We start from the raw sequence: 13682 nt of genomic DNA, 5'->3' as shown, positions 1-13682 counted from the left end.
ATTAAATATTATATAGCATATATAATACAAAACACCCCCAAAACTTTAACAGTTTAGGAAAATCTTGGGACTAGAAGACAGAAACCACCTCTAAGTATAGCTCCTGTGAGCAGGCCAGCTTCCTGGCTGCTAAAACCACCTTGAACACTTTCTTTCATGATCTCTCTAGTGCTCACTTTCGTGTTTCTTTGCAAATGGCGTTTTATGTATTTAGTGGCCTCCCGTTGTCTATACTGAACCAATATTATTGAAATAATTCAAAACAATAAATATATACAGAAAGGGGGAATAGTCCAATCTGATATTAAGGGAAAATAAGAGAGGAAAAACCCTTCTATTGAAGGAAAATATGAAGAACACAGAGCAGGGGAGATTTGACATTACAAACATCCTTCCTATTAATCTTGAAGGGAACTCACCTTGAGGAGGAGGGGCGTGAGTGGAACATGCAATTCCTAGCTAAGAATCTGGATTTGGACTATCATCTGATCCATTTTCTCTCCTAGACATTTTATTTGATTCATATACTCTGCCTCGCTTATCGAAACTCATTTCCTCTCCTTGAGCATAGCAAGACAAATTTATAAAGTTGTTGCAGGAACTCAGTGAGTTGATTCTCATAAAGTACTTACTCTAATACCTGGTGATATGTGATCTGTAAGTTTTGGAATATTACTCTCAGGCTCAAGTTCTCCAGCTGACCAGCCAGCTTCTGTTCTAGAGTCTTACCAAGCTTGGGACACTTTGAACATTGGAAACATAGCATCAATCCACCTCTCTCCTGCCTGCTTGTTAGGAACCACTTCCCTTTGCTGTGCGATTTCTCTTTGTGTGACGGAAAAGCTGTAGCATCAGAAAACAGACATGTGGATAGATTCTATTGGCACTGTTCTAGAGGGCAAAAGAAGGAACAATGAATCCAGATCTATATATCTCAATGTATATTCCTTGAACAGAGATTCCTACAAGATGCTTGGAAGAAAGCTAGTTCCACTGTCAGGTAAGTTTAGGGTATGCACAATTTCACACTCTTCCCTGTGTTCATGGTGTATACAGGCAAAGGTTCTGAGAAGTCCTGTAGGAAAGGAACTCATCTAATTGTTCAGCCACGAGTTCCTCTCACTTGCTTTCCCATGCAGACCTGTCTTGGTACATAGTCTATTACCATTATTCAGAATCAGGGTTCTTTGTGAGTCTGGGAAGAGCAGGTGTGTAGTATTAGGGTGCTAAGGGAAAATCCGTGGAGAAAGCTGTCTGTGAGAATGTGGCATCTGATGACATGCCCGGGTTTGCAGGTTCCTTTTCTGTGAAATGACTAGATCGGAGACCTGTAGACTTTAACACACAGAACAATGTTTTACAGTTAAGCCTCAAGGTCAAATGCATTCATTCATAAAAAGAGGCTCCGGTGGAGTTGCTGCTGTGGGCTTGGCTGCTGTCTATGTGGCTTCCCTCCCAGAGAATTTGATGGAAGGTCTTCTCAGAGGTGTGAGGCCTTCAGGAAAACCATTGAAGAGATCGTCCAACATCCTTCCTATGGCTATTTTTGACTTTTATTTCAGACGGATGTTCCCTGTCCTGAAGATTAGTGTCACAGGACTGGACCCCAATGCCATGTACTCTCTTCTGTTGGACTTTGTCCCAACTGACAGTCACCGCTGGAAGTATGTGAATGGGGAATGGGTACCGGCAGGCAAGCCAGAGATCTCTAGCCACAGCTGTGTCTACATTCACCCCGACTCCCCCAACTTTGGGGCTCACTGGATGAAAGCTCCCATCTCCTTCAGCAAAGTGAAGCTGACCAACAAGCTCAATGGAGGCGGGCAGGTATGTGTGGCCTCCCCACACACCAATCAAGAAATATCAAGGGTGCATTTAGGCAATTAGAGGGGTCCTCACCAGCCTCTTCTCCCCCAGAAGCCAATTATTCCCTGGAGTCCAAATGTAAACAGGAATAAACAGCTCTTAATTGGTGCTTTCAGTTTTTAATGGACTTCCTGATGTTAAGAGAGAGGCAGAGTGCAGCAGCTTACCTAATCATCGGGCTCTTTTCTGTTTTGTCTTGTGTGTGGTGCTTTTTACCCAGCCCAGGGAGAGAGATGCTCGTGGGTACCAGGTTTTTGTTATTTTCTCTCCCCATTTTTTGGTATAAGTGGCATGTTGGCAATAGACAAATACCTTAATAAAAAGCTGCTCCTAAATGAAATAATTACTTCCTCTGCTTGGGCATTATGATAATTATCAATAGAATATTGCGTTAGTTTTTTTTCAGAAAAAAATAATCCAAACAAACCTTAAATAAGGAAGGTTTTATTTAAAGTCTCCAATTAGAGCAAACATGATTTGGGTTTTTTTTTTCCCCCCTCTTGTTTCTGTAGTGGGATTGTGAATTCTAGTTCCATGTGTAAAGTTGTTAGTTGGTTTATACAATGTAAACTGGGTATATTGGAGACAAGGATGGGAGGAAAGGGTCCAGTTATCTCCTCAGTCCCTCTATTTGGCTTTATTTGCTCTTCGTCTGTGCCTTTTCCTTTCTCTCTGTGCTAAGCTGGTGGGAGCATGGGGGCTCATGTTTTAGGGGGTATGGGCAATGCCTCCCCAGGTTTTGTGATAGCCAGAGTGTTCCAGTTTTTTTTAAAATGGGAATTTAAAAATAAGTTGTACTACTACCAGATCTCAGAGCATAAGGCTTTCAGTAACCTTTGATTTGAATCATGAAGAGTAGATGATGGATCATTAACATCAACATTAATCATTAACATTTTGAATTACTAGGATTCTTCCTATGAGAACAAACATATGTTTTAATGGATTGAAATGCACATTGTTGTGCTGACCATAGAAGAAGCACAAAAATGGAAGATCAGATTTGGGTGGAACACAGAAAATTTAAGAAAGCTTCTTTGAGCATCGCCTTTTGACACCCTGTAATGCTTGGTGGAGCTTTTGAAAACATTCCCATTCATTTTTCAGAGGTACAGTGGCAGCTCAGGTGACGAGGATTCCACATACATGCCCTTAGCTGGGCCAGGTGCCAGACTTGGGATTAACCCAAGGTGTTGGCCAGCTGACCAACTGTGATACACCAAGATTGTCTTTGTTTCCTTTCTTTCCCCACTTCAACAGATAATGCTGAATTCTCTGCATAAATATGAACCCCAGGTTCACATAGTACGTGTTGGAGGTGCCCACCGAATGGTCATGAACTGTTCCTTCCCTGAAACCCAGTTCATAGCTGTGACTGCCTATCAGAATGAGGAGGTAAGTGTGCATGCACGTGTGTGTGTGTGTGCACGTGTGTGGGTGCATATGCATGTGTATGTGTTTGTGTGTGTGCATGTGTATGTGTGTGTATGCTTGTGTGTGTGTGTGTGTGTGTGTGTGTGTGTGTTTGAATGTCACTTTGGAGAGCATGACAGAATGGGTGGGAAGTCTTTTTTTTGCTATGAGCAAGACTAGATGAAATGTAAACGTCTAGGATTCAGCTACTCTCAGCAGTGATAACGTTGAAATAACAGGTATAGTGGCTCTTCACTCCCTTCTGTTTGTTTCCAAAGGCCCGTGTGTTAGTCAGCTTTCTGTCATTAGTACAAATGCATGAGATAACCAGCTTGTTAATAAAAAGGGTTTCCTGTGTCTTACAAAGGCTCCAGTCCAAGTCCAAGTGCCCTCTTTGATTTTGGGTCTGAGGGGAGGCACACATTGTAGCAGGTACACATGGTTGAATAAAACCACTCACTTCATTGTTGGGGGACCCTGCTCCTAAGGTTGCAGTCCACCATGTCCAGATAGCTTTAAGGGGCTTAGCGCTATATAGAAGGACTCCCTTTCGCAGCGGGGACCTCCTGCTCTCTGCCTGACTTACCTGGAAAGTGCCACCAAGCACAGATGCCTGACCTTATTTGGAACATGACCTTTGGCATAGTTACCTGCAATAAAACTGCCCCCAGGTTTTTTCTATATGATAATTAGGCATTGCCCTATAGTTGGATGATAGGACCCCCCTACCACATATAAATAAAGCATACTATGATCACCTATCAGCTGAAGCTTTGGCTGCTGCCTCCACACTATATTTTCCCTGACCCCCACTGAATAAACGGTGCTGTATCACTGAATCTGACTCCCCAGAAGGTCTCTTCTGTTGTGCTCACTAGCAGTCCTGAACCCATGCTTCTGCTCCCTTTGTCCTTGTGGATTGGTGGCCAACGGCCCTTGAGGGAAGGGAGAGACACACATTTCATGACCAGGGAGCAAAACAAGTCCCCAAATCCCCTTTGAGGATGCGTCCGGTTACCTGGAGACCTCCTGCTGGGCCCCACCTCCTGAAGGCTCCACCCCTTCCCAGTGGCACCACTGTGGGGCCAAGTCTTTACCATATGGGTCTTTGGGTCACACTCGAGATCCAAATTCTAACAACTCACCCAAGCTGCCTCTCCATGTGCCAACAAGACACAACTGCATGCTGTTTTAAAATTCCCGAGTTCTGTTGGAACTCTGGAGTCTTTGTTTTGGGTCTTTGATGTGTGCTCAATCTGTAGCAAGCTGGATGTGTTTGGGAAGAGCGTGGATGGGTAGGGTAGCCAGCAACTTCTCTCCTGCTCTGGAAGCAAGTCTGTAAGGTTGGTCCAAATGTGTGCTCTCCTTTGGCGTTTGCTGAACTATCTGTCCTGTTTGCTGGTTTTTACTATCTGAGCACAGTCAGGTCTTTTCCTGTTCAGTAGCTTGAACCCTGGCTGAGTTGTCAGAATTCTGAGCCTAGCCTCTCTGTGAACTGCTTTGGGTTCATCCTATTCTCAAGGGGTTCCCAGTCCTGCTGATTATCAGGGACAACTGGGATGCACTGGATTCTTTTCAGTTAAACTTCAAAAAGTAAAGGCAGAATAGACTCTTTTTTTCTTTAAAACACACACTGAACTGATAGCACCGAAGTATGCAAAGTAAACATGAAAAAACCAAAAGCAAAAAATGTGCTTTCTTGCCTTTGGAATCTCACTCTTTATGGACACTTATAATAACTGGCTTTGAATTGTGTTTTTCTACACATTTCCACACTATAATCTATAAATATATCTGAGCAAATAGGTTTTCCCATGTAATTTGACTCATCCTATAAGCATTTGTTTGAAAATCTTTCTTTCACAATTTGACAGTGAAGAATGGTTCTTTTCCTATGCAATTATATTTAGGTGTTATCTCTTTTCCTGTAATGCTTGCAGTAATTGATTGTATGGATATGTCACGTTCTAGGTAACCAGGCCACATCCCCAAGTGGAATTTAGGTTATTGTCAGTTGTTTTCTATTCTATTATAAATCATGCTCTGTGAATCTTGTTTGCTTGCATGGGTGAACATTTAGAAATGAAGTTGTTCTGTTAAGAGGAATGCATGCCAAGTTGTCTCCCTCAAAAGGGCATCTCATAGATAGCCCCCCATACCTTTATCAACATAGAAGTAACCTTTTTTTTTTTTTTAAATGGAACCTCTGTGATTTGTATACAATATTATTTGATGGTATTTAGATCCCCTCCCCTAGCCTCCCCTCCCCTTATTGCCCCCCACCCAATTTAATGCACTCTACTATATGTATAACAAGGGTCATAAAGTCTAATTTGTGTTCCCAAATGTCCATCTGTGTGAGTCCATCCACTGATGCCTGGTTAACCTACCAAGATCTTGGCCCATCTTTAAAAGAGACTGTCTCTGCCCCTCCCAGCAGCCATCAGTTGCCACAATTTCCTTAGGTTGGGCTGGAGTTTGTGACCCCACTTTCTCATGTCTTTGGTGGGATTTTGTGTGGTTTGAGCTTGTCTGGGACTTGTGCATGCTGTTACCACTGCTGTGACATCAAGTAACTTACCAACTGTCTGGAAGACTGTTTCCTTGAGGTCATCCACCATCTCTGACTCTTACAATCTTTCTGCCCTCTCTTCCACAAGGATCCCTGAGCCTTGGGAGGCAGAAGTTTGATATAGGTGTTCTATTCAAGGATAAGTGCTCTACAGTCTCTTGTTCTCTGCACATTGGCCAGTTGTGGGTTTCTTGTTAATCACCATCTGCTGCATAAGGAAACTTCTCTGTTGAGAATTGAGAGATGTACTAATCTATGGGTAACAAGAAGTCATTAGGAATCAGTTTAATACAATAACTATTTAGTAGAAAAGTAGTATTAAATTCTCCCCTGTGTTCTGTGACCTGTCTAGCTTCAGGTTCCTAAGCCTGATATTAATGTCAGATATGGATCCATTCTATGAAGCTGACCTTAATTAAATCCAATTAAAGAGTGGTTGATTACTCCCATAATATTTGGAAGTAACCTTTTTGAAAAATCTATGGACAATCTGATAGGTTAAAAATTGATAACTTCTTGCTTTAATCTGCATTTCTTTTTAAAAATTTTATTTATTTTTATTTTATGTGTATGAGTTAAGTTATGTTGCATGTGTGTAAGTGCACCCATGTCATGAAATGCTCATGAAGGACAGACAAGGGCATTGGATCCCCCGGCACTACAGTTACAGATGGTCGTTAGCCACCATATGTGTGCTGGGATTTGAACCTGGGTCTTCTGTAAGAACAGCTAGTGCTCTTAACCACTGAGCCATCTCTCCAGATCCAGTCTGCATTTAAAGTAGAAACTCCAAAAGAGCCAGGCACCACACTCAGCATCTCGAGGGACAATGCCCAGACTCTTCAGTGTTTCTTCTCCCCTGAAGGGTCCTGGTGATCATTAGGTTGGAAATTACTATCTCAGGTGAAATGAGGTTGTAGATCTAGCTCAGGGCATGTGTGCAGAGAAAATGCAGCTGCTTCTCTGTAGCGCAATTCAGCCTCTTGGTGGAAGCCTTGTAGTAGGCCAGCCCTCAGCTGGTGACCCTCAGCCCTCAGCCCTCAGCCCCTCAGCTAGCCTCCTTTTCTCCATGTCTTTCTTTGATGGAGTTTGGGTCCAGCAGGGAGGGAGTGGCTTTTGCATATCTATGAAGTGTCCCGCCTTTCTAGTGTCCACACAGTGGCCCCTGCCCATCTGTATGCTGCTTGCTGTCCTAGTCACTGGCCCTTGCCATTCAGCTACTGACTGGGAGATGCTCAGCTTTTCCTGGCTGCAGGTGATAGATTTTTTTTCTTTGAACCACCTGTCTGGCTCTGGTGACCCTTGTAACCCTTCCAGCAAATTCCCTAACCTGACTTAGTCACTCCCAGAGCATTGAACATGACCCATGGAGATCAAACTGTGTAAAATCTAACCACAGGGAGCTGGAAAGATGACTCAGTGGTTAAGAGCACTGACTGCTCTTGCAGAGGAGACGGGTTCAATTCCTAGAATCCACATGGCAGCTAACAACTGTCTATAACCCCACTTCTAGGGGATCTGATGCCCTCTTCTGACCTTTGTGGCATTGTATGTTGTGGGTGCACTTACATACATGCAGTCAATACACTCAAACATAAAATAAAAATAATAAAGTATTAAAAAAATCTAACCACAGAGCCCCCTTCTTGTCCCTAAGTTTTCCCTGCAAGGTGAGTGGGTGTGGGGCTGGCCAAGAGAGGCCCAAATCTCTTTTGCACAGGCTGCTAACTAACTTCACTCACTTACCAACCCACCTCTTCAGATTTGAGGATTTGAGTCAAAGAAAGACCAGGGCTCCTGACTCCACACTTCTCTTAGCACTTGGGAAAGAAAGAACTGTGTTTTTTTTTTTTTTTTAAACTTTTCTTCCTTTCCCCAGAGGGTCCTAAGTTCTTGCTGACATAAATAATTTGCTCAATATTTCTTTAAAAATATTTGTTGGATAGTGCTACATGCTGGCTATTCTCATAGATGCTGGGGATACTGCAATGAATGAAATAATAAATATACTGCAGTGGTATGAACATTGTCCTCAAGCCATTTAGATTCCAGTTGGCGGGAGATGAAAACAAACCTTCTTTCTCTGCCTGGGTCTCTCTCTGTCTCTCTAGCTCTGCGCCCATTGTAGCTCTGGTGCTGTCTTTGTGTGTGTCTCTGTGTCTGTCTCTATAGTTATGACAGATGGCACTGATGAGAAATAAAGCAGACTAAGGTCAATCAAGCTTTGCATTTTCATTTATCTTCATGAATGTCTAATATTTCCTTTTCATTTTAAAGGCTATAGCTTAATGGACAGATGCATATAATAATATATCACAAGAATCTGTTCTGTTGACTAAATAAATTTTGATGGTATAGAGAGACAGCGGGTGGAAATAAATGATAATGTGTTTGCACTGGCACTGCCCAGTGGGTAGGGGATTATGTAAGAATGAGGGAATTGATGCTCAACTGTACACTCTGAGAGAGGTGGGATCATGCCAGAACTATACCCTCCACTGTGTTCCAAGTGATAGGAAATGTGTGGTAAGGACTCAATGATTCTTGAAAAACAAAGAAAAATGAGTAAAAAAGGAAGACGGGCAGGGTTAGCACAACAGAGATCTGGTCATTCCCAGTGCTTTGCCTTTTCTTCCCTCACTTTGCATATCATTTGACATTTTCCCCTCAGGCCACCATGAAATGTCCTTTGTCAGGCTATGCAATAGTGATTCAATACAGGAGGGAACAAAGAAACACTGGGAGGGAGGAGAACAGGAAAGAGGGAATTACTATGATTCGCAGAAATTCACAAGTGAGGACAAAGGGCTCTGCACAAGTGTGCTCACTTTTCTACTGACACTTCTTGTCTTTGAAAGATCACAGCTCTCAAAATCAAGCACAACCCCTTCGCCAAGGCCTTCCTGGATGCCAAGGAAAGGTGAGTACAGGGAAACTGCGATGAGGCCTTTCTTCTGAGCCTAGTTCTGCAAATGGGCGTTTTGTGACTGTCTTGAAGGGAGCTAGCACATACAGAGTTGCCTACAGTTGTAACATGTTGCAATGTTCAGTTGAACGTCGACCAAAGGCAACAAAATTCAACCCAAATCACAGTTTGTTCCTATAGCAGGTCCTATGGGTCCAGGAGAACCTGCAGCTGGCAGAATTTCATCAGTCTTGTTTTACTGTGGTTTCTTTAATATTTTAAAATATTTTTTATTTATAATTTTTATTTTATGTATATGAATGTGTTGCTTGCATGTAAGTGTACCTGTCATGCAATGCCCGAGGAGGCCAAAAGAGGGTGTTGGATTTGCTGGAACTGGAGTTAAGTATGGTATTAACTGCCATGTGGCTATGTGGGTGCTAGGAACTGAACCCTGGTCTTTTGGAAGAGCAGCCAGTGCTTTTAACTGCTGAGCCATTATCTCTCCAGCACTTTTTTTTTTTTTTTTTTTTTTTTTGAGGCAGGATTTATGTAGCCCAGGTTGCCCTTGAACTTGCTATATAGCTGAGGATGACCCTGAACTTCTCTTTCTACCTCCACTTCCCAAGTGCTGGGGTTACATGTGTGCACCACCATGCCTTGTTTAATGAGGTGCTGGGGACGTCATGCATGCTAGGCAAGTACTCTACCAACTAAACTACAACCTCCAGTCCAGGAATATGGTTTTATGTTTTTTCCCCCTTTTCTTCAGACAGCATCTCTCTATGTAGCCCAAGCTGACCTTGAAGTCACCCTCCTGCTGCCTCTGGCCCTGGACTACTGGGATTATGGTATGTTATCACCATACCTGGCTTTCCATTTTTTTCAGAGCTACCCTTATTGTAGAAAAAGTGAATAGGGGTGGGAAGCGTCTATTTCTCAAGTGTGAGAAAAGAAGTTAGAGACTTCTGGGGTGTGAATGGTGATCTCCCACACTGGGCCAGTGTCTTGCCATCTCCCCATCTTTCCTCTTCGTTAGAGAACAAAATGGAATACAGTAATGGGTATCATACACATTTCTGCCCATACTGCCTGAAGAATAAATAGGGTTACCTTTGAGGTACTCAGCTATTACTGCCCAAGTTTCAAAGCTTAGCTTTTTAGCTGTCTAATCTTTCCTTTTCATTTTGAAGGGTGTGGGTTAATGGACAGACATTTAGAATGATATGTTACAGGAATATGTCCTGTTTAATACTTGAATGCATTTTGATGATGTAGACAACATACTTAGGTAAGATTTTCAGAGAACTGAAGTCCTAAAGAACAAGCTGATCTGTGAGGTGACAGAGTCTAGATCAAAGTGATAGTAGCTTGTTCTGATAAAAAGCATTCAGAAATCTGCACTACTTCTCTCAGAGGTCATTGGTGGATCTTGAACATCACATATGGAATTGTGTCCCAAAGTCTTATGCAAATCTTAGCTGCTCTTATTATTGCCTGAATCTTATGATCACTAAGTAATAAGATCAAAGTAAATAGTGATAGCTGTAAATATGGCAATAAAGGAAAAAGTAAAACTGCCTCGACTCAGAGCAGTGGCACAGTGGGAACAGTGCCCTGGAGGGAGGAGAATCAGGGAGGATGGTAGCTTTGAGGGTTCTCATTCTAAGACATGGATGGGTTGCTCTCTGCAGAGAATTTGGGCAGTGCTTTATGCTAGAGTATAGTGTAAATTGCACCTCTCATCACTCTTTCAGAAATCACCTGAAGGACATCCCGGAGGCTGTCTCTGAGAGCCAGCACGTGGCCTATTCTCACTGTGAGTTGGATGAACAGTACCTGGGAGGCATGTGGGGCTACAGGGGGAGTCTCTCTTCACGCTCATCTTGCTGTCACAACTGCTTAGGGCCTAGTCCACCCCAAGGTTTATTTCTTCCACCCAAGTCAGGTTTATGCCCTTTCCAGAGTTCCCAGAGAGTGCTCCTAGGCTGAAGGGGCCTAAACGAGTTTATATAGGACACATGAATGGAAAGAACACATTTCTTACATTCCAGTTTTCATGAGAATAAAGCTAAGAGCTCTGTGGTGAGCATTTTGGGCTTATTTTTTGCTCCACTTGCTTCTCTATTATGGATTTTCCTTTTTCTTAGTATTTGCTGATGTTGGAGTTGGTCCCCACTTTAGTGCCTCAGTGAACTGTGCCCTCACATGTCAGGAAAGGGCTGTATTTGTTGACTGGAGGGCAACAGGGAGAGTGAGCATAGCACCTGGGATTCTGACAGTGTTCGGAGACTCTAGTAGTACCATTCTCTACATGTCCCAGTGTGGTATAGGCCTTATGGAGAAGCAAGCCCCCCAAACCTGTAACAGTAGCCCAAGGCTGGTGACATTGGAGAGGAAAAGTTAACCCTCAGACACACTCTTTAATTCAGATTCTAGTGGATTGCCAAGAAGGAGCCCTGCTGTCACTGCAAAGCTGTGGAATTCTTCACTCCATCCTTCCAGAAACCCTGAAGGCATCGTCTATGCCCAATGTGTAGTATAGCCACATAGAGCAGCAGCTTACAGGAAGGCATTTTTTAAAGTGACTTGGAGTCTGGTGCTGGTTTTTTTAGGGTTAGAGTCACATGGAGAACCACATATCCTCAGTGTTCATGAGTTGTAATGTTCTCAGCAAACATCTTGAAGTGGGGAACTAAGTGGTCTGGGGGCCTCAGGCCTGGGTTTACCTATTGGACACCGGTATCTTAATTCTATTCATCAAGTGGGGAAGTTTTAATTTTTTTTTTCTCTTAAGTTTCTATAACTTTTGGTCTAAGAAAGTAACATAGAGGGGGGAAAGTAACAGAGGGGGGAAAAGCTGTAAATTATAAATGTGCAAAAACATGAGAGCCATACTGAAAAAAAACGAGACTCCCAGGAAGTGCTACGTGGTTGAAGCTTAAATAGCATGCTGAGCTAAAGAAAGGGCCTTGAGGCTGCTGGGGAGGGGGTGGGGAGATGGTGATACCGATGTGGAAGGGTGAGAGGAACAAGTTGTCTTGTCCTACAGGTAGAGTTGTGTAAAGAATTCGTTGCACCCTGTGAAAATCTCTTGGGCAGGTTTAGTAAGGAGAGCCCCAGGGAAAGCCTGTTTACAACTGCTGCTGACTTCTGCCACACATGCAAATCTTTCCTACAAAAGATAGCTTCTCAGAGCTATCCCTGTGTAGAAACCCCTGAGTAGCCAGCCATCTTGGAACATGCTGAAGGAGTATATATCTTGGGGTGGTCTATTTTGATCTCCCTCATCAGATGGGGACCCCTGGTGTTCACACAGCAGTGGGAATATGAAGATGACAAAAGGCTTTCTCAGGAATGATTAAACCTTCATGTTGTAATGAATGCCATCTAACTTGTATACATTTGATAAATTTTAACCAAGAAGAATGGGTTCTGATACCCAGCTCCATTTTCATGTTGCTGAGATCCAGGCAACAATCCTCAGTCATTGTCTTAAGGAGCAGCTGTGGTCCTGTCTAGATCTAGTGAGATCTGATGGGAGGGCAGGAGGCTTACTTCAGGGTTCACATTGCTAAGTCTTAGTTTTGCCTAGGAGCTCACTTGAAGGAGGGTTTTCTGATCAGAATCGTTACCAACAACTTCTATGAAGTATTTTTCAGCTTTCCAAAAAATTCACCAAAAGGCTTGTGAAAAATTAGCTCCTCAATTTCTTGTGCAGGCTGTTGATGGAGGCATCACTTTCCCTCTGGGTAGAAAGAGAGAGGCCTTCACTCCTGTGTAATCACATAAGTCACAGTAACTGTAGGTCAGTGAGTTACATATACACCTAACATTTCCTAGACTAATGTCTACTTTAATGAATCCAGCAGTGACTTGAATTTTGTCACCTGATTTCGGTGTGGATGTCTTTGTGCTTTCTTCTTGTTTATTCTAGTGGGAGGCTGGTTCTTTTCCAATCCGGATGGAGTGTGTGCAGCAGGAAACACCAATTACCAGTATGCTGCCCCTTTGCCTCTGCCTGCTCCCCACACCCACCATGGCTGTGAGCACTACTCTGGCCTCAGAGGCCATCGGCAGACTCCCTACCCTTCTGCATACATGCATAGAAACCATTCTCCCTCAGGTGTGTGGCTCTGCTAATTAAACCCTTGGGCATGCGGGTGGGAGGGGTGGGAGAGTGAAATGGATACACAGATGGTAAAAAGAAGTACCTGGCCGGGCGTGGTGGCGCACGCCTTTAATCCCAGCACTTGGGAGGCAAAGGCAGGAGGATCTCTATGAGTTCAAGGCGGGCCTGGTCTACATAGTGAGTTCCAGGACAGCTGGGGCTACAGGGAGAGCCTGTCTCAAAAAAGACAAAAACACAAAAAAACCTGAAGATCGAACTTCTATCAAACCTCTTTCACCTAATGTATATAACATATATAGCATATATTATTATTTATTTTATATTCTAATATTTGACGGCATAATTTCAGTCTCCTGATTTTTTTCTGTGGTGCTGAGAATTGATCATCCCAGGGTCTTGTGCACGTTAGGCAAGTTCTTCCACTGGGCTATACCTCCAGCCCAGTCTCCTGGGTACCGTGAAAGGCCTTGGACCAGGGTCCTGGTATACTGACTAGCTTCAGGCTGATGTCTAAAGCCAAGTCAAGTCCTAGGGTCCGAGACATTCAGTGTATCGCCTCCCATGGCTCTCCTATCTCTACATTAGAAGCTCAGTCCAGGCAACATTGGGTTCAGCACAGGAGGATTGTTAGGAAGCCTCTGGGGGTACTGTGCCTTGTCCGTTGAGGCTTTTGAATTGGAGTCCTGCAAACTCTAGCTCTGTAATTTTCTGGGCTATTTTGTTGTAATTGGCTCTATTATTTGTCAACTTTTTTTCCTTACTGACTGCTGTCTTGTCCACCTTTTCCTTGTGCA

General features: G+C 43.4%; 1 protein-coding gene across 3 annotated transcripts in view; it reads left to right on the top strand.

Moving 5' to 3' along the window:
- The window catches only part of Tbx19 (T-box transcription factor 19), a 28127-nt gene that overhangs the window by 6181 nt on the left and 8264 nt on the right, over nt 1-13682 (top strand). For 2 of the 3 annotated variants that reach the window (XM_008824914.3, XM_029559518.1), the window contains exons 2-6: nt 1563-1827; nt 3127-3261; nt 8710-8771; nt 10514-10575; nt 12694-12882. In XM_008824914.3, coding sequence (XP_008823136.1) covers nt 1563-1827; nt 3127-3261; nt 8710-8771; nt 10514-10575; nt 12694-12882 — 713 coding nt within the window. Of the gene's footprint in view, nt 1-862; nt 1001-1562; nt 1828-3126; nt 3262-8709; nt 8772-10513; nt 10576-12693; nt 12883-13682 lie in introns of those variants that run through there. The other variant, XM_029559519.1, reaches the window with a different exon arrangement.

This window comes from Nannospalax galili, unplaced genomic scaffold, assembly GCF_000622305.1.
Source record: "Nannospalax galili isolate Female #2095 unplaced genomic scaffold, S.galili_v1.0 scaffold1189, whole genome shotgun sequence".
Classification (NCBI taxonomy): Eukaryota; Metazoa; Chordata; class Mammalia; order Rodentia; family Spalacidae; genus Nannospalax; species Nannospalax galili.
Note: the sequence above shows the minus strand (reverse complement) of the source record. Positions and strands in the feature narration are given on the sequence as shown.